This window comes from Ranitomeya variabilis, chromosome 3 (genome assembly GCF_051348905.1).
Source record: "Ranitomeya variabilis isolate aRanVar5 chromosome 3, aRanVar5.hap1, whole genome shotgun sequence".
Taxonomy (NCBI): Eukaryota; Metazoa; Chordata; class Amphibia; order Anura; family Dendrobatidae; genus Ranitomeya; species Ranitomeya variabilis.
The window spans coordinates 458,058,706-458,080,663 of NC_135234.1; the positions used below are offsets into that span (position 1 = coordinate 458,058,706).

The following is a 21,958-nucleotide window of genomic DNA, read 5'->3' on the forward strand; positions in this document are numbered from 1 at the left end:
TTCCTGGCTCCAGCCATATGTTCTCGCATCCTGCCCTCATGAGTATCCATTCTACCCCATATGATCTCCCCATCCTGCCCCATCTGTCTCCATCGTATCCATCCTGCCCCATGATCCAATCCTGCCCCATGTCTTTCATTCTGCCCCGTGTCTCCAATCATGCCCTGTATCTACATTCTGCCCATGCCTCCAGTCCTGCCCTCAGTGTGTCCAGCAATCTACCCCAGTGTGTCCAGCATATTACCCCCAGTGTGTCCAGCAACCTGCCCCAGTATGTCCAGCATATTGCCCCAGTGTCCAGCATTGCCTCCAGACAGTGTATCCAGCAATCTGCCCCAGTGTCCAGCAATCTGTCCCAGTATGTCCAGCATTGCCCCCAGACAGTGTGTCCAGGAATCTGCCCCAGTATGTCTGGCAATCTGCCCCAGTGTGTCCGGCAATCTGCCCCAGTGTGTCCGGCAATCGGCCCCAGTGTGTCCGGCAATCTGCCCCAGTGTGTCCAGCATATTACCCCCGTGTGTCCAACAATCTGCCCCCAGTCTGTCCAGCGTTCTGCCCCCAGTCTGTCCAGCGTTCTGCCCCCAGTCTGTCCAGCGTTCTGCCCCCAGTCTGTCCAGCGTTCTGCCCCCAGTCTGTCCAGGGTTCTGCCCCCAGTCTGTCCAGCGTTCTGCCCCCAGTCTGTCCAGCGTTCTGCCCCCAGTCTGTCCAGCGTTCTGCCCCCAGTCTGTCCAGCGTTCTGTCCCAGTGTGTCTCCAGCAATCTGCCCCCAGTGGGTGTCCAGCATTCTGCCCCCCCCCCCTCCAGTGTCCCCCACTGCTCCAGGGGCACCCGCCGCTCCGGGGGCCGCTCCGGGGGCCCCCCGGCCGCCACCCTCCCACCCTCCTTGAAGACGATACTCACCCTGCTGCCTGCTCCAGCGATGGTCTCGGCGTCTGCTCTGCACTGCATCTTCTTCCTGCTTGTGCGGTCATGTGATACTGATTAAAGTCATGAATATGCGCATATTCATGGCCTTAATGAAGCGGTACCACGTGACCGCACAAGCAGGAAGAAGATGCAGTGCAGAGCAGACGCCGAGACCATCGCTGGAGCAGGGTGAGTATCGTCTTCAAGGAGGGTGGGTGGGGGGCGGCCAGGGGGGCCCCCGGAGCAGTGGGGGCCCCTGGAGCAGTGGGGGCCCTGCCAGCAGGTGTCAGTGCCTGGGCCCACCGGGGGATCCACCGATTCCCCGGTGGGCCAGTCCGAGCCTGTCCTGTAGTGATAATCCTGTGGTGTAAATTACACATTGCTGGAATCAGGTTCTGTGCCCCCTACATCTTGCTGCTTTCAGAATACATAGGAAAAAACTGCTGACGGATTCCCTTTAATATTAAAAACACATAAGCATAAAAGAAAAAAAAAATAGAAAAAATCCAGAACAATTGTGCATCCCCCACTCAATATAGTTCAAAATGGAAATAACCAGTAAATGTCCACTTTAGGTTTCAACGTATTTCCACTTGTATTCTTAACCATAGTTAGACAAAATAATTGTACCACCTACTACCATTACCACGTATAAACCATGAAAGGAAGAATAAAGAAAGAATTAACCAAAGAATAGTAGAAGAGATAGTAGAAAAAAAAGAAAGAAAGAAAGAAGGGGGCGAGTATAAAGAAATAAGTAAAAATAAATAAATGGATAAGGTATATATAAGGGTAGGTGAAGAAAGAAACTCATAATAAAGGAGATCCTTCCATCCTCCCAGCTTGGTGCTGCAACTCCTTTTTTAAGTATTATTCCACAATTGAACCTTTTCCCCATGCTCACGTATGCCCACACACTTATTACTCCCCTAGTCCTTACTATCCTTTACGATCCTCAAACCACAACAACCTACTAGCAAATATTTATTTCTCCTTACCTTATTGCCCTACCTAATCTATAGATCTGCTCCTAAACCTTAGAGCCCTGGTTCTATAAAAACAAAAACCAAGCTGTGCACTGTCCCACCTCTTCTCTCTCAATGCTTCTCACTCACCACTGCGTCCCTCCATAGGTAATGCCTACTATTATTTCTACTGCCTATCTGCCCAGCTACTAAAAATCCCATCAACCTCTCTAACCAAAAAACAATGTGTCACCCACATATTGAACATGGGAGCATGGCTTCATTATGAATTTTAAATTCTGGCCATGGAACAAACAGCTGACATTGTCTTCCTCCCATTTGCTTTGCGACCCCCCACTGTGATGTAGCCACATCTATGAAGTGGTCAGTAGGAGTAGTAAACAGGCTGCGATGGTGACACCCACACAGAGTAATGGCTCAGACAGGATGGCAATATCAAAAGACTGACCGACACATCCAAACAGAAAACAGGTGTGAACAGGTGCTTACTAAGAGTAGCCATCACCATACATAACCAACAAACATAGTAGCACTCTGTAGCGCTATGGCACGCAATCATGAAATATGAAACGCGAATTGCAATACTTCACTATAAAATATGAAAGATTGAGAATGCTTACCGCATAAATTGGCCAACTCATGTGTACCCGGCAGCTCAATTTCCTACCTCATCAATGGTCTTTGCCGATCCTGCAGCAATCAACATCTATCATTTATGTTCCTGTTGCAACCAATTACTAGACTCAGCGGTGATGTGGTATACATGCAAGGGTCAATAATGAACCAGTGGCTGCAGTCATGTGAATGATAGACATGATGTAATTACTGCAGGATGCACAGAGACTGCCAAAGCAGAGTGTAGATTTCATACGGAAGTACTGTAATTTGTTATTTTAACATTTTTGCTCCCTATGAATATCTTAAAAAAAAAATCATTCAGCAACCTCTTTAACATCTAGGTAAAAGGTAATTTTGGAAGTAATTCACACTTATTTACCTGAAAAGTAACTCCATCAGGAAAGCGTGTTTGTAATTCTGAAGGAAAGTATCCATCCATGATATCTCTCAGACATTGCTGCAATATAAAAAATCATCAGCACTTGTTAGTCAGGTGGTCTCTTCTCGGGCTTTTATTTGACTTGCCTTGAATTCGCATACCTGTGTTGATGGCTCTTGGTAGGAGCGAAATGGCCCTTGGAACAAGATGATTCCATTTTTATATAGAGTGAGTGGTACAGGCTCAGAAAGCCTCAGACGTGCTGCCCCTTCTTTATACTCTATATGTGATACACCTTCTCCTCCCAGGAGATTCAAGTCTCGCAGATTCTCAAGGACCAGATCAAAATCTGGTTGGAAAGTGTAGGAAGAAGGTCCTGTGCATTTACACAAAAAATATATTTTTAAATGTAAATATTTCAGTTTCCAACTTATTGTGCTCCAGAATTTGTAGGTTGTAAGAGATCATTGACATTAGTCACCTGCACTGCTATCAAGGGTCTCCTGTTCAGAAGCTTCGGATGAACCATCGTCTCCGACCCAAATAAGTCCATAATCACTAAGAAATTGCTGAATGTAAAAAGGCAAAAAGATAAATCTTTAATCCAAAAGATTGCCTAGGGCTAGCTAAAATGCATATATGGTAAAAAAAAAAAAATCAAACTTTATGCAACTGGAAACGTGTATTTAAATTCATGCATCCAGAAAAGTGTCTAACCTAAGTATTTCTGGTCTCTATCCACACTCATCATTTCTGGTAATATTATAGCGTTCCTGCCCTATAATCTCATGGTGTGAGATGGAAGGAAAAGAAGTAAATTGTTGAGAGCTCCACACTAGAAAGAGCCAGCACACTCACCACAGGCACAGAGAGAATTTTAAAGAGGTTGTCTAGGACTTTTATAATTTGGGCCTAAAAGGTTACAGGCAAGTAGTTGGTAAGTGACTGCCTGTTGTGCTGGCTTAGCGTGGTCACCAACCGCTCCTTTTAGAGAATTAGTTGCTCCATGTCAACAGAACAGTTCTTCTTGGCTGCTCTGTCAACAGCGCGCAACTGCCGATGTCATTGTTATGAGCAGCCTGCTTCCCACAGTTAGGCAGGCGGGGGACAGTTGTCAATCAGCAGGACATCAGCAAGCAGTCATGCCCCATCAACAGAGAAAAGCAGAAAAGAGGTCGTTCTGTGCCGACAGCAATCGGTACCTGACAACAGGCAGGTAGATAGCAATGACCTACCTGTTAGTCTTGAATAACCACTTTAAAGTGTATCTCCAGTTGCACAGAAAAAACTATCATATAGGAGGCAAAACCATTTTAAAGGGAACCTGTCACCCCCGAAGATGAGCTAAGCGCATCGGCATCAGTGCCTTATCTACAGCATTTTGTAATGCTGTAGATAAGCCCCCAATGTATACTAAAAGATGAGAAAAATAGGTTAGATTATACTCACCCAGGGGCGGTCCCGCTGCGGTCCGGTCCAATGGGCGTCGCGGTCCGGTTCGGGGCCTCCCATCTTCTTATGATGACGTCCTCTTCTTGTCTTCGCGCTATGGCTCCGGCGCAGGGGTGCCTTGTCTGCCCTCTTGAGGGCAGAGCAAAGTGCTGCAGTGCGCAGGCACCGGGAAAGGTCAGAGAGGCCCGGCGCCTGCGCACTGCAGTACTTTGCTCTGCCCTCAATAGGGCCCCTGGGTGAGTATAATCTAACCTCTTTTTCTCATCTTTCAGGATACATGGGGGTCTTATCTACAGCATTACAGAATGCTGTAGATAAGCCCCTGATGACGGTGGCCTTAGCTCATCTTCGATTTTGGGGGTGACAGGTTCTCTTTAAAAATCACTTTAATTTTGCATTGTCTAATAATGTGTTCTAGATTTTCATCACTAGTTCTGTAAAATGTAATACAATTGTACGTTGGTAAAAATGAAGCCTACTGTGTAAAGGTACCTTCACACTAAGCGACGCTGCAGCGATATCGACAACGATGCCGATCGCTGCAGCGTCGCTGTGTGGTCGCTGGAGAGCTGTCACACAGACAGCTCTCCAGCGACCAACTATGCCGAAGTCCCCGGGTAACCAGGGTAAACATCGGCTTGCTACCCCGATGTTTGCCCTGGTTACCAGTGTAAATGTAAAAAAACAAACACTACATACTTACATTTGCGTCCCCCGGCGTCCGCTTCCCTGCACTGTGTAAGCGTCGGCAGTAGTAGGGCACAGCGGTGACGTCACCGCTGTGCTTTGCTTTCCGGCCGGCACTGACACATTCAGTGCAGGAAGCTCTGAGCAGCAGCGCGGACGCCGGGGGACGTGATAGACATCAGAGGGTGAGTATGTACTGTTTTTTTTTTTTACTTTTACAATGGTAACCAGGGTAAATATCGGGTTACTAAGCGCGGCCCTGCGCTTAGTAACCCGATATTTACCCTGGTTACCATTGTAAAACATCGCTGGCATCGTTGCTTTTGCTGTCAAACACAACGATACACGCCGATCTGACGACCAAATAAAGTTCTGAACTTTCAGCAACGACCAGCGATATCACAGCAGGATCCAGATCGCTGCTGCGTGTCAAACTCAATGATATCGCTATCCAGGACGCTGCAACATCACGGATCGCTGTCGTTATCGCTGCAAAGTCGTTTAGTGTGAAGGTACCTTAAGACTTTACAGACAATAAATTGTTCTGCCATTACAAGCAATATTGCTAAAGAAAATGGTTTCGAGATTCGTTTTAAGTAAAGGATTCTAAACGATTTGACTGATTAATGTACAGACTCTTCCTGGTTTGGAACTCTGATAAATTAGCTACCTTCCCTACAGCCCCCTCTCCCCTCTCACAGCATAAGTCTCACACACTCAGAGGCACAGAGACAGCAATAGACTGTCTTGTCAATTTACTGTATAATTGACAAATTATTTAGTGAGATTTTTGAATATTTACAGTGATGCTGACCAATCATAAGCAGCCAGCAACACTCAAAGGAAAGATCACAACTCCTACAGCTTAGAGCAATGGAGTGTAGGCGCCGACTTCTCCCCTTCCCCTGTTCTCCTGGTAAGTCTCTAGTCAGCTCCTCACGTTGCTTTCACATTCTGTTTTGCCACTTGTTCGTTGGTCCCGTCGGGGCTTATGTCCGAAAACTTCACAAACCGGGATTCTGACTTGCATAATTTTACAGTATAGAGACTGAGCCCAATGGGGGGGGGGGCACAGTGTGTGAGGACAGTGTGATGAGGGGGCCCAGTATGGAAAGTTGAGGGCAGTGTGGAGAGCATATACCATAAGAGGGACTTTTTTATACTGACTAATTCTCATATTTAATTATGTTAGGAGCATTAAAGGAGTTGTCCAAGTTTGGGATGAGTCTGCAGTCAATCTATGTGACTGCAGACTTCTGAATTCTCATAGCGCGCACTACACGCTGTCAGGATTCTCCTGTGCGGCGATTTGCATACATGCGGTCATGTGCCGACTAGACGTGTGGCAGCACTCAATGAAAATGAATTGAGGCAGGCTGGTCATGCCTAGTAGGAATGTGGAAAGAAGTATACAAATCACATACTTGTGCTGACTAGACCGTCCACATGCACTGAACACTTTTAGGATTTTCCGTTGCTTTGAAAATTCAGAATCCTGCAGACACAGAGCGACTGCAGACTTTCATATCAAAGCCATTTATTTATAAAATAAAGCCCTATAGCATTCCAATCCAAACAGTGTGTCATATACTCACTGTCAGGATTCAGCTCTGCTTGCTGGTTCCAGCAGTCATCACATGGCAACTTCACTCATATGCAATTTTCGTACTTACAGTCATGTGACTTGCTTTTCTTCCTGCCTCGCTCACTTTTTCACTGAACACTGAGTAAATTAGGGAGAGCAGCTTCTCTGCATGTGACTAAGTGTGCAAATCGCATTTATGCTTGGTGGGGGGTGAGGAAGGGGGGCACCAAACTAGAAGCCGCTGCTACGTAGACCCCAATGCTCTAAGCTATAGTGGGGGAGTGTTCTTTCTCTAGCATGTTGCTGCCTGCGTATTATTGGTCATCTTCAAAATGGGAGAAGTACACACCACAGTGAAAACTATATCATAACTTATACTTGCACTTAAAAGTTAACTGATTAGGTGCCAAGTACTTAAATTGCTAATATCTCCACAACGGAGAGGCAAAATGTACACTGCTCAAAAAGATAAAGGGAACACTAAAATCCCACATCTTAGATATCACTGAATGAATTATTCCAGCTGTAAATCTTTATTCATTACATAGTGGAATGCGTTGCGAACAGTAAGACCTAAAAATGATCAATGTAAATCACAACTAATATCCCATGGAGGTCTGGAGTTGGAATGATGCTCAAAATCAAAGTGGAAAATCAAATTGCAGGCTGATCAAACTTCAGTGGAAATGCCTCAAGACAAGGAAATGATGCTCAGTAGTGTGTGTGTCCTCCATGTGCCGGTATGACCTCCCTACAACGCCTGGGCATGCTCCTGATGAGGCGGCGGATGGTCTCCTGAGGGATCTCCTGCCAGACCTGGACTAAAGCGTCCGCCAATTCCTGGACAATCTGTGGTGCAACGTGACGTTGGTGGATGAAGCGAGACATGATGTCCCAGATGTGTTCAATCGGATTCAGGTCTGGGGAACGGGCGGCCCAGTCCATAGCTTCAATGCCTTCATCTTGCAGGAACCGCTGACACACTGCAGCCACATGAGGTCTGGCATTGTCCAGCATTAGGAGGAACCCAGGGCCAACCGCATCAGCATATGGTCTCACAAGGGGTCTGAGGATCTCATCTTGGTACCTAATGGCAGTCAGGCTACCTCTGGCGAGCACATGGAGGGCTGTGAAGCCCTCCAAAGAAATGCCTTCCCACACCATTACTGACCCACTGCCAAACCGGTCATGCTGAAGGATGTTGCAGGCAGATCGCTCTCCACGTCGCATCCAGAATCTGTCACATTTGTCACATGTGCTCAGTATGAACCTGCTTTCATTTGTGAAGAGCACGGGGAGCCAGTGGCTAATTTGCCAATCCTGGTGTTCTGTAGCAAATGCCAAGCGTCCTGCACGGTGTTGGGCTGTGAGCACAACCCCCCATCTGTGAACGTCGGGCACTCACACCATCCTCATGGAGTCGGTTTATAACCGTTTGTGCAGACACATGCACATTTGTGGCCTGCTGGAGGTCATTTTGCAGGGCTCTGTCAGTGCTCCTCCTGTTCCTCCTTGCACAAAGGCTGAGGTAGCGGTCCTGCTGCTGGGTTGTTTCCCTCCTACGGCCCCCTCCACATCTCCTGGTAGCGCCTCCAGCCTCTGGACATTACACTGACAGACACAGCAAACCTTCTTGCCATCCAGAATGAGCTGCACTACCTGAGCCACTTGTGTGGCTTGTAGAGTCAGTCTCATGCTACCACGAGTGTGAAAGCACAACCAACATTCAAAAGTGACTCAAACATCAGCCAGAAATCATTGGTACTGAGATTTGGCCTGTGGTCCCCACCTGCAGAACCACTCATTTATTGAGTGTGTCTTGATAATTGCCAATAATTTCCATCTGTTGTCTATTCCATTTGAACAACAGCATGTGAAATTGTTTGTCAATCAGTGTTGCTTCCTAAGTGGACAGTTTGATTTCACAGAGGTTTGATTTACTTGGAGTTATATTCTGTTGCTTAAGTTTTCCATTTATTTTTTTGAGCAGTGTATGTAACTTAAAACATTTTATTCCACTCTGCAGCATAATGTTATTACATTGTCTAGCTCAAGAAAGGTCCTTTATAAATATAATAAGTTGTTTTTCTTTGAATAATGTCTATTAGATTCCACAGAAAAAACCCACCAATACTGTAAAGCTAGATCAGAATTTCCCAAACCCCATCCTCACGGCCCCCAACATATCATATTTTCAGGGTTTCCTTAGTATTGCACACTGAGGAGAACCTGTGGCCGTTTCTGGTGCCTTACTAGAAATCCTGAAAACATGATCTGTTGGAGACCGTGAGGACTGGAGTTTGGGAAACACTGGGCTAAAGGAACAGTGATAGACATACCTCCATCTCATCTACTTTCTTCTGCAGATTCTGGCATTTTTTCTCAAGGTCTTGAACTTGATTTTTCCCTTCAGGATGGTCTATAATCAAAAGACTAGTGTGATGCAGTGACCCCTGTTACAGCTAGGGGGCGCTGTATGTGCTCCCCAAGACACACATGGAGACGTAATGGGGATAGTAAGACAGTGTCTGGCATTGTGGTGAATGGTCGGTATGTGTCAAAAAATCAAAAAGAGAAAAAGCATGCTCATGTAACAGGGAACACCCAAACTCATTAAAGTTGCCAAAAGATTTTTTATTTCAATTGCACAAAATAAACAAAGCACATAAGACACACTAACAATTAAAAACATTTAAAAACACATTGTGAAATATTCAATGGTCATGCCTTATAATAAAGTCCATGGTCCACCGCAGCTGCCTGCTCAAACTCAAATTGCTGTTATAAGCTCCAGAACATGCATGTGAAAATCCCTTAAAGGGCCACTGTCACCCCGTCCAGCCGTTATAAACTAAAAGAGCCACCTTGTGCAGCAGTAATGCTGCAGTCTAACAAGGTGGCTCTTTTAGTTTTTGATTCAGTTATTCCCTCAATAAAGCATTTTAAAATCTGTACAAAATAACCTGTCCTTAGACCTGGAGGCGGTCCGAAGCTTCCTCGGTGAATCTCCCAACGGCCGTCACTCTTCTCTTCTGGGGATGTGGTCGCCGCCCCCTGAGCGCTGTTTCTTCTTAAATCCGGCGCCTGCGCTGTGCGTGCCTGCCTGGGGCAGGCGCAGTCTTCATTGTCCGTCATAGGTCAGATGCAGGGTGCCTGACTGCGCCTGTGCGGGCAGTGCGGCCACCCTGTTGCTGAATCCCCGCCCCGCACTGTGTTATGCACAGTGCGGGGCTGGGGTTCCTGGGCATGCGCACTGCGCTGTTCAGACGCTCCCCCGGTCCCCCGCCTTCCAGTGTTGCCGTAATATACAGGTTTCCTTGCCAGCGTTTGGAATGAAGCAGCCGCAAATAACGCTGGAAGGCGGGGGAGCGTCTGAGCTGGGGGAGCGTCTGAACAGCGCAGTGCGCATGCCCAGGAACCCCAGCCCCGCACTGTGCATAAAGAATAACACAGTGCGGGGCGGGGATTCAGCAACAGAGTGGCCACACTGCCCGCACAGGCGCACGTTGGGAGATTCACCGAGGAAGCTTCGGACCGCCTCCAGGTCTAAGGACAGGTTATTTTGTACAAATTTTAAAACGCTTTATTGAGGGAATAACTGAATCAAAAACTAAAAGAGCCACCTTGTTAGACTGCAGCATTACTGCTGCACAAGGTGGCTCTTTTAGTTTATAACGGCTGGAGGGGGGTGACAGTGGCCCTTTAATGACAATGAAACTGCATATATAATGACAAATCTTGTATATAATATGTATACCATAAACACATGCAAGTTAATACACTGACCTAACTATTCACAGTACCATATAACCAATAAGGTGGGAAGGAACATGGTCAGTCCTGAACAAAGCTTTAAGTGTAGTCTCGCCTGAGAAAACCAGGCTAAGTAAATCTGTATGTTTCCAAGACCATGTGGTCCCTGTTCAGCAAGTAATGTTAATGGGACCCAGGCAATAATGGTATACAAAACCTGTTTCCACCGCAGGCAAGAAAAAGAAGGCCAATATTCAGACCCCACGATTGGGGTGTGCACGAGTCCAATGGAGCGTCATTTGAGCTGAGTAGGTGCGGGTGAGCACCCCACGCGTATCGCCACCACAGTTGTGGCTTCGTCAGGGGAAAGAAGTGAATGTATGCTGCGTCCAACAAGTGCATAATATAGCTGTCATGATTGATTATCTAACTCAAAAAATCTGGGAGCGTCAGTGAGACCGCCCACTGTGACCAACCATGCAGGCGCCAAGTAGCTGCGCTCGCTCACGCGCGCAGCGGCATAATGCCGGGCAAAGCCATGTATAGCTGCCAGTAAGATGGGCATCACAACGCTCCACAAACACATATGTGTTAACCATTGCCAGTCAAAAGATAGGGAACCACAAGGCGCAGATGCTGTAACCCCAGTTCGGTGAGTACCAGGGCAGAGCCAGGGAAAATCCAAATAGTCCAACATAGGGACCACATACCTGAAGAGCAAACAAAAAAACAAAAAACACAAAAAAATATTTTTTTTTATATATCATAGAAAGAAAAATAATGAGAAATAATAAAAAATAATATTAAAGTAAATAAATAAATAAAAAATGAATGTGAATAAAAAGAACTACCCATGTGCAAATAGATAGTCACTGATCAGTAACGGCTTATACAAAAAACACAGTGATTCAAATAGATCACTGTGCTTCATGTAAGTATATGGAAAACATGGTGAATAAATAAAACATATATAAGATTGATAATATACACATAAAAAGAGAAAAAGGGGAAAGGGAAAAAGAGGAGAAACGGAAAGGAAAATAACAAAGTTTGCGCCAGGAACATAAAAAAGCACCGTGTTACATGGTCACAATGTTTCAATAATGATATTATTTATTGTAGTTAGACAAATATAGTATACATCATCCAACACACAGCTTGATTCTCCAGAGACTTCATGAGTATTGATTGCCATTATGAATCTGGCAACACTAGAAATATTCATGCATTTCATGATGTATAGGGATCTTCATCCAAAAGGGTAGATTCTTAATGAAAAGGGTGTTCATTTTGGAAAGAACTACACACCATATAAGCACACAGCAATTCGTGTAATGAGATGCGCAATGTCAAGACGGAGAAAACAATCTCCTATCGAGAGAGGTAGATCAGAAGGCAAAAAATGCCGAAACTATGGTACTGTGAATAGGATAAGCAACTACTGCTCCTTGGACAAATTACCCTAATGGAAATTCCTACATTAGACCCAAATAAATAATGTATACCAATTCCGCCACATCAGACAATAATCAGGTACTATGAATAGTATAGAAGCTATAACTAAAATATGTCACCCTGATAAACAGGGAGGGGGGAAGGGGACGGGAAAAAGGGAGTCCAGATGTTCCAGGTATTCTGTTGCATAATGCATGTGACTGAAAAACACATCAACACATTATATCAAATGTCCACCACATAAATTGCCTCCACCACAGAATGTATATATGTACAAGTCCCGAGTTGAAGAAGGTTCTTCATAGGTCGACACAGAGGCATCCCCAAGGCGGCCATCCACATAATAATGAAACTTGCATGGTAACGTTAAAAAACTTGCGGTCCTCCAAAAATATATTCCCGTGAAGACGTATGTCCAGAGCAAGCCCACTCTTCATATATCTCTCAAGTGCATGAGCCATGAAGAAACGAAGCCCAGATGTAAATGATTTTTAGTTTTTGACCAAGGAACACATTTGTAACTTAGTGCATCTCCAACAGAGGGAAGGTAGACGTGGATTATGGAAACGAGAGGAAATAACAGACCTGTAAAAGGAAGACCAGCAATATGTTAGATCTCAAAAGGCTTATTAACCATAAAAACCAGAGAAAAGTAATTCTTCATTTGGAGTCAGGCTCTTAAGATCATATATCCAGCGTGATTCCCGGTGGAGCAATTCCTTAGTTGGATTCCCACCTCGGATATTGCTCTGGGCTTGGTCCACCACCATTACACTTGTTGTTGGATCCTACGCCTAACCTCCTGGCCAGTTTGGCCCAAATAAATCCTTAGACAAGGACAAATCAGCAAGTAGACCACATTTCTTGATCGACAGTTTGAATAAAATTTGGTCTTAATGGTTTCTGGAAAAATAGGCAGAGTAATGCTATCACTGGCAATCATATATGGACATATATTTCATCCCCCACAGGGAAAAGAGCCTACTAGGCAACTACCTGTTCCCGATCTAATCATGGGTCTTTTAAAATGGCTGGTAGTTAGATAGTCTTTAAGATTTTTTGCCTTTCTGGCTACCATCTTTGGAAAGTCAGAGATAAAAGGCCTTAGTTTTGGCTCACTGAGTAGGATGTCCCAATGTCAACTCAATTGATCCTGGATATCCCGCCATTGGTTATTGTAAACTGTAACCAAGTTTAAGGTCCTTGATGCATCCCGTGTCCTAGGTTGTAGAAGGGTGTACCTGTCACTATTGACCGAGTGTTGGAAAGCTTGGGATATTACCCGACGGGAATATCCCCTCCGAGAGAGGCGGTTAGTGAGATCCAATGCACCTTCTCGGAAATCGGTGTCGGAACTACAGTTGTGCCTAACCCTTACGAACTGACCTTATGGTAAGTTATTGCGCAGATGTTGAGGATGGAAACTCATGAAGTGTAGTAGACTATTTGTGGCAGTCATCTTGCGAAATAATTTAGTCCGTATTCGAGTGCTATCCTTCATGATCTTCAGATCCAGGAAAAACACCGTGGATGTCGAGAGGGAGGCTGTCAAAGCAATGTTCAAGGTGTTATTATTCAGTTCAGAGATGAAGGCTGTGCAATCAGATTCAGATCCGGACCAAAAAAGTACAAGATTATCAATATATCGAAAGCAACGAAAAACGTTGGCTTGAAAAGCCTGCGATGGGCGCATGTGTGTCTCCTCCCACCAACCCATGAAGAGGTTGACATAAGAAGGAGCACAGCGTGCCACCAAGGCAGTGCCTGACACCTGTTTATAAAAAACACGGTCGAAAACAAATTAACTGTTAGACAGTACAAAGGACAAAAGATCCAAAATAAATGAGTGATGTCTTCGGTCACCTGAGGTCTGACGATCCAGAAAAAAGGAAACTGCCTCTATGCCCAATGCATGATCAATGCTTGTGTACAAAGACTCTACGTCCATCGTCACGAGGATGGTGTTCAATGGGATGGTCAAATCTTGTAGCTGTCGGATCAAATGGGAGGTATCCTGTACATATGAGTCTAAGGCCTCTTTCACACTTCCGTCTTTTCAGATCCGTTGCAATGCGTCGTTTTGGAAAAAAAACGGATCCTGCAAATGTGCCCGCAGGATCCGTTTTTTCCCATAGACTTGTATTAGCGACGGATCGCGACGGATGGCCACACGTCGCATCCACCGTGTGACGGATCTGTCGTGTTTTGGCGGACCGTCGTCTGGAAAAACGTTCAATGTAAGGCTACTTTCACACTAGCGTCGGGCTCGGCCCGTCGCAGTGCGTCGGGCCGAGGTTACCGACGCTAGCGTTCTCTGCGCCGCACAACGGGGGCAGCGGATGCATTTTTCCAGCACATCCGTCGCCCCATTGTGAGGTGCGTGGAGGTGGGGGCGGAGTTCCGGCCGCGCATGCGCAGGCAAAAAACGTGACATGTAGCGTTTTTTTAGTGCCGACGGTCCGCCACAACACGGCGCAACCGTCGCACGACGGTTGCGACGTGTGTCAATCCATCGCAATACGTCGCTTAATGTTAGTCTATGGGAAAAAAACGCATCTTGCAAGCACTTTTGCAGGATGCATTTTTTCGGCCAAACGACGCATTGCGACGGATTGCAAAAAACGCTAGTGTGAAAGTAGCCTAACGTTTTTTGTCTGTGTCGGGAAAACGTGTTGCGATGGATCCTGCGGCATACGTCGTTGACTAGAATGGAAGCCTATGGACGCAGGATCCGTCGCGACACGTAGTATGACGGAATCCAGCGCTTGAATCCATTTTTTTACACTGAGCATGCTCAGAATCAGGAATTTGTAGCCAATTGGCCAGACAGGCCCCAAATCTATATAAACCTGGTCTGGAGCGTCACCCCCAAATGTGCCAGCAAGACTCCTTCCAGCCTGAAGACAGCCAGCCAGTCAATATATTGGTTTCCCTATTTTCCAGTAGCCAATCACATTTGGGAGACTCCCATTTTTAGGCATGGAAAACAGATCCGTAAAAAAAAACGGACGAAACGGATGGTAAAAATAGAGAAAACGGATGCAACGGATCCAGTTTTTCAACGGAACCGTCTAGTGGATCCGTCGAAATACTGGATGCCTTGCATCCGTTTTTCACTATTTTTGACGCATCCGTCGATACGTCGCGCCCACGCATTGTGACGGATTAAAAAAAAACGGAAGTGTGAAAGTAGCCTAAGGCTACTTTCACACTAGTGTCGGTACGGGGCCGTCGCGCTGCGTTGGCCTGACGTACCGACGCATACTGTGAAGAAAATGCCCGACGTTGGCAGCGGAAGCAGTCTTAAGACACTTCCGCTGCTTCATTGTAAGGTACGGGGAGGAGGGGGCGGAGTTTCGGCAGTGCATGCGCGGTTGAAAATAGCGGTCCCGACGCACAAAAAAAGTTACATGTAACGTTTTTATGTGGCGGCGGTGCGCCAAAACACGGCGCAACCGTCGCACGACGGTTGCGACGTGTGGCACTGCATCGCAATGCGTCGCTAATAAAAGTCTATGGAGAAAAAAACGCATCCTGCAGACAATTTTGCAGGATGCGTTTTTTATCCACAACGACGCATTGCGACGTGCAGTGCACGACACTAGTGTGAAAGAGGCCTAAGAGAGGAACAAAAGGCTGCAAAAAATAATCCAAATAAATACACGGCCTTTTAAACAGGCTGCCAATAGCCGCAACGATTGGCCCACCTGGGGGCTCATGAACAGATTTATGAATTTTTGGCAATAAGTACAATGTCGGCACGACCGGATGTTGCGTGGTCAAAAAATTAAACTTCTTCTTAGTCAAGATGTCATTACATCTGGCCATAAACAGCAGACGGTCTAGTTTTTTCTGGAAAACGGTAGTTGGATCGGATGGCAATGCGTGGTAGCAGTTAGTATTGCTCAACTGTTTTTTAGCTTCTTTTGTGTACATATTGATGGGCGAGAGAACAATGTTGCCGCCTTTGTCCGCCTCCTTAACCCCTTTCTGACCTCGGAAGCCCCTCTTTGATGCGGGCTCCGGCGGTGAGCCCGCATCAAAGCCGAGACATGTCAGCTGTTTTGAACAGCTGACATGTGCCCGTAATAGGCGCGGGCAGAATCGCGATCTGCCCACACTTATTAACTAGTTAAATGCCACTGTCAAACGAAGACAGCGGCATTTAACTACCGCGTCCAGCCGGGCGGCCGGAAATGATCGCATCGCCGACCCCCGTCACATGATCGGAGAATGGTAACCATAGAGGTCCTTGAGACCTCTATCATTACTGATCCCCGGCAGCTGTGAGCGCCACCCTGTGGTCGGCGCTCACAGCACACCTGCATTTCTGTTACATAGCAGCGAACATCAGATCGCTGCTATGTAGCAGAGGCGATCGCGTTGTGCCTGCTTCTAGCCTCCTATGGAGGCTATTGAAGCATGGCAAAAGTAAAAAAAAAAGTTAAAAAAAATGTGAAAAAAATAAATAAATAAAAGTTTAAATCACACCCCTTTCGCCCCAATCAAAATAAATCAATAAAAAAAAAATCAAACCTACACATATTTGGTATCACCGCGTTCAAAATCGCCCGATCTATCAATAATAAAAAGCATTAACCTGATCGCTAAACGGCGTAGCGAGAAAAAAATTCAAAAAGCCAGAATTACGTTTTTTTTGTCGCCGCGACATTGCATTAAAATGCAATAACGGGTGATCAAAAGAATTTTTTTTTTTTTTTTTAGCAAAGTTTGGAATTTTTTTCACCACTTAGATAAAAAATAACCTAGTCATGTTAGGTGTCTATGAACTCGTACTGACCTGAAGAATCATAATGGCAGGTCAGTTTTAGCATTTAATGAACCTAGCAAAAAAGCCAAGCAAAAAACAAGTGTGGGATTGCACTTTTTTGCAATTTCACCGCACTTGGAATATTTTTCCCGTTTTCTAGTACACTACATGGTAAAACCAATGATGTCGTTCAAAAGTACAACTCGTCCCGCAAAAAATAACCCCTCACATGGCCAAATTGACGGAAAAATAAAAAAGTTACGGCTCTGGGAAGGAGGGGAGCGAAAAACGAACACGGAAAAACGGAAAATCCCAAGTTCATGAAGGGGTTAATAACGAATGACGGATTACTTCTCAACTTGGACATGATTTTCCGTTCAGTTGGTCCTAAGTTTTCCCCTTGATGTTTGTTAGGCTTTAGATTGGCGATTGCCTTGCTCACCGTATCATAGAATATTTGAATCGTGGGGAACAATGAAAAAGATGGTGTCGCTTGTGATGGTAATCGCCATAGCTGACTGGAGGCACTGTTGGTAATACCTGTGCCTGATGCCTCATTTTCCTCCAACAGCTCTACAAGGTCTCCGAACGCCTGTCTCTCATCTTGTGGTAAGGAGTCGATGATGGACGGCTGGTGGTAAAGGAGCTTGAAAGTTAACTGTCTACAGAATAGGTATAGATCTTTTGTTAAAGTGAACTCATCAAATTTGTTCATCGGTGCAAAGGACAAACCCCTTGATAACACAGAGAGCATAATCAGATAAATTTACAACTTGTAAATTACCTGGATTTTGAGTGTTATTTCTGGACTCTATTTCTTCCTGTTGTGTCTCAGTTCCCTCCGATATGTTGGAGAACAGGCCTGATACCGCCGTCCCTTTTTCTTTGGATTTATTCTGTTGACGACGTCCTCTCCTGCTGTGCTTTCTTGATCGCTTGTTCCTGATGATAAAAAATCACTTGTGGAAGAATCCCCAGCAGCAGTCGAGGATGTTAGATTCTGCAAGTGTGTTCCTTTAAATCCGGCAAATCTTTTGCTGCCACGGTGTGACCATTTAAACATCTGATGATTATCAAAGTATCTCTTATCACGCACATACTTTCGATTTTTCTTCTCTATGACATCCTTTTCAAAGTTGTCAATGGTCTCTGAGTCGTTTTTGGAAAGGTAAGACCACATTCTGGGAATCAAAGGTACTGAGTTTAGCCTCCTTTTGCTTAAAACTCTCCCTCAATTTATTCATGAGGTTACGATCATGATCTACGAGTAAATTGATCAAGATGGATGAACATTTCAAAAGACCGGCCTCCCATGTATTTTTGAAATCTACATCTACTCCACAAAGAAACCGGCGGGAAAAACCACCAGAAAATACAACCAGAAACAAAGAGGGATGTGGAGGGCACCACCATGTAATATAACTACGAGGGGTTCACCATGGGCAAAAAATGCAACAGTCAAAAAACCAAAAAGACAAAGCGGGTCTTTCTTTTACAGGTCTGTCATTTCCTCTCGTTTCCGTAATCCACGTCTACCTTCCCTCTGTTGGAGACGCACTAAGTTACAAATGTGTTCCTTGGTCAAAAACTAAAAATCATTTACATCTGGGCTTCGTTTCTTCATGGCTCATGCACTTGAGAGATATATGAAGAGAGGGCCTGGACATACGTCTTCACGGGAATATATTTTTGGAGGACCGCAAGTTTTTTAACGTTACCATGCAAGTTTCATTATTATGTGGATGGCCGCCTTGGGGATGCCTCTGTGTCGACCTGTGAAGAACCTTCTTCAACTCGGGACTTGTACATATATACATTCTGTGGTGGAGGCAATTTATGTGGTGGACATTTGATATAATGTGTTGATGTGTTTTTCGGTCACATGCATTATGCAACAGAATACCTGGAACATCTGGACTCCCTTTTTCCCGTCCCCTTCCCCCCCCTCCCTGTTTATCAGGGTGACATATTTTAGTTATAGCTTCTATACTATTCATAGTACCTGATTATTGTCTGATGTGGCGGACTTGGTATACATTATTTATTTGGGTCTAATGTAGGAATTTCCATTAGGGTAATTTGTCGTTGCTTATCCTATTCACAGTACCATAGTGTCGGCATTTTTTGCCTTCTGATCTACCTCTCTCGATAGGAGATTGTTTTCTCCGTCTTGACATTGCACATGTAATTACACGAATTGCTGTGTGCTTATATGGTGTGTAGTTCTTTCCAAAATGAACACCCTTTTCATTAAGAATCTACCCTTTTGGATGAAGATCCCTATACATCATGAAATGCATAAATATTTCTAGTGTTGCCAGATTCTTAATGGCAATCAATACTCATGAAGTCTCTGGAGAATCAAGCTGTGTGTTGGATGATGTATACTATATTTGTCTAACTACAATAAATAATATCATTATTGAAACATTGCGACCATGTAACACGGTGCTTTTTTATGTTCCTGGCGCAAACTTTGTTATTTTCCTTTCCGTTTCTCCTCTTTTTCCCTTTCCCCTTTTTCTCTTTTTATGTGTATGTTATCAATCTTATATATGTTTTATTTATTCACCATGTTTTCCATATACTTACATGAAGCACAGTGATCAATTTGAATCACTGTGTTTTTTGTATAAGCCGTTACTGATCAGTGACTATCTATTTGCACATGGGTAGTTCTTTTTATTCACATTCATTTTTTATTTATTTATTTTAATATTATTTTTTATTATTTCTCATTATTTTTCTTTCTATGATATATAAAAAAAAATTATTATTTTTTGTTTGCTCTTCAGGTATGTGGTCCCTATGTTGGACTATTTGGATTTTCCCTGGCTCTGCCCTGGTACTCACCGAACTGGGGTTGCAGCATCTGCGCCTTGTGGTTCCCTATCTTTTGACTGGCAATGGTTAACACATATGTGTTTGTGGAGCGTTGTGATGTCCATCTTAGGCTGGTTTCACACTTGCGTTTTTATCTGCATGCGTTTTTTAAAAAAACGCATGTGTGAAAAACGCAGTAAAACGCATGCGTTTTTTAGACGCATGCGTTTTTATAGAAAAACACAAGAAAACACAAGAAAACACAAGAAAAAACAAGAAAACCCTAACCCTACCCCTAACCCTAACCCTAAACGTGACTGAAATACGTGGCACTGAAATACGTGCAACTGAAATACGTGGTACTTAAATACGTGGCACTTAAATACGTGGCACTTAAATACGTGGCACGTGGCACTTAAATACGTGGCACGTGGCACTTAAATACGTGGCACGTGGCACTTAAATACGTGGCACGTGGCACTTAAATATGTGGTACTTAAATACGTGGCACTTAAATACGTGGCACGTGGCACTTTAATACGTGGCACGTGGCACTTAAATATGTGGCACGTGGCACTTAAATACGTGGCACGTGGCATACGTGGCACTGAAATACGTGATACGTGGCACTTAAATACGTGGCAATATGACTGTCAGAAAATGTTCATTAAACGGTTAGGGGTGAGGTTAGGGGTAGAGTTAGGGTTAGGGTTTGGATCCCTTTATCACCTTGATGGTGGTGGGTGGCTTTTCAGTGTGTTTTCTGGTTTTTTTTTATAAAAACGCATGCGTTTTTAGCGCAAACAAACGCATGTGCTTAAAAACGCATGCGTTTACATAGACAGCAATGCATTTTTTTGCCGCGAAAAAACGCATGCGTTTTTTCGCGGCAAAAAAACGCACAAGAAAATACTGCAGGTAGCATTTTTGAAAATGAACGCATGCAGACAAAAAACGCATGCGTTTGAAAACGCGACCAAACGCATATGCAAAAAAACGCATGCGTTTTCAATGTTAAATATAGGAAAAAAAACACATGCGTTTTTTGTGCAAAAAACGCTGCAGACAAAAACGCAAGTGTGAAACCAGCCTAAGGCTACTTTCACACTAGCGTCGGTACGGGCCCGTAACAGTGCGTCGGGCCGACATACCGACGCATGCTGTGAAATTTCTGCAAGACGTAGGCAGCGGATGCAGTTTTTCAACGCATCCGCTGCCCATTCTGCAGTCCAGGGAAGAGGGGGCGGAGTTTCGGCCGCGCATGCGTGGTCGGAAATGGCGGAAACGACGCACAAAAAAACGATACATGTAACTTTTTTTGTGCCGACGGTCCGCCAAAACACGACGCATCCGTCGCACGACAGATGCGATGTGTGGCAATCCGTCGCAATGCGTCGCTAATAAAAGTCTATGGAGAAAAAATGCATCCTGCGGGCAACTTTGCAGGATGCGTTTTTCTCCAAAACTACGCATTGCGACGTGCATCTAACCACGTTAGTGTGAAAGTAGCCTTATTGGCAGCTATACATGGCTTTGCCCGGCATTATGCTGCTGCGCGCATGAGCGAGCGCAGCTACTTGGCGCCTGCGTGGTTGGTCACAGTGGGCGGTCTCACTGACGCTGGTATTTTGTTATCATATGTGCAAGAGAAGCAGACTTTTTGACGCTTGCGCAATAGGAGTCTATGTAAAACGTTATTGACACTAACAGCGGAACACTCCTGACACGATGGCCGGGGTTGTATTCGGCTCGTATGGTCTACCTTCTCCCTGGTTAGTATGTTTCCAGATTTTTTGAGTTAGATAATCAATCATGACAGCTATATTATGCACTTGTTGGACACAGCATACATTCACTTCTTTCCCCTGAAGCCACAACTGTGGTGGCGATACGCGTGGGGTGCTCACCCGCACCTGCTCTCAGCTCAAATGATGCTCCATTGGACTTGTGCACACCCCAATCGTGGGGTCTGAGTATTGGTCTTCTTTTCCTTTTCCTTGCCTACGGTGGAAACAGGTTTTGTATACCATTATAGCCTGGGTCCCATTAACATTACTTGCTGAACAGGGACCACATGGTCTTGGAAACATACAGATTTACTTAGCCTGGTTTTCTCAGGTGAGACTACACTTAAAGCTTTGTTCAGGACTAACCATGTTCCTTCCCACCTTATTGGTTATATGGTACGATTAGGTCAGTGTATTAACTTGCATGTGTTTATGGTATGCATAATATTATATACAAGGTTTGTCATTATATATGCAGTTTCATTGTAATTAAGGGATTTTCACATGCATGTTCTGAAGCTTATATCACTAATTTGAGTTTGAGCAGGCAGCTGCGGTGGATCATGGACTATATTATAAAGCATGACCACTGCGTATTTCACATTGTGTTTTTAAATGTTTTTAATTGTTAGTGTGTCTTGTGTGCTTTGTTTATTTTGTGCAATTGAAATAAAAAATCTTTTGGCAACTTTAATGAGTTTGGGTGTTCCCTGTTATATGGGCATGCTTTTTCTCTTTTTGGTTTTTTGACCATGG

The 21,958-nt window shown here is 44.7% G+C and overlaps 1 protein-coding gene across 2 annotated transcripts in view; it reads right to left on the bottom strand.

Moving 5' to 3' along the window:
• The window catches only part of UBXN11 (UBX domain protein 11), a 157,646-nt gene that overhangs the window by 72,353 nt on the left and 63,335 nt on the right, over positions 1 to 21,958 (bottom strand). For both annotated transcript variants that reach the window (XM_077296598.1, XM_077296597.1), the window contains exons 6-9: positions 8,953 to 9,032; positions 3,371 to 3,458; positions 3,051 to 3,265; positions 2,890 to 2,967 (exon numbers count right to left, since the gene is read on the bottom strand). In XM_077296598.1, coding sequence (XP_077152713.1) covers positions 2,890 to 2,967; positions 3,051 to 3,265; positions 3,371 to 3,458; positions 8,953 to 9,032 — 461 coding nt within the window. The remainder of the gene's footprint in view (positions 1 to 2,889; positions 2,968 to 3,050; positions 3,266 to 3,370; positions 3,459 to 8,952; positions 9,033 to 21,958) is intronic.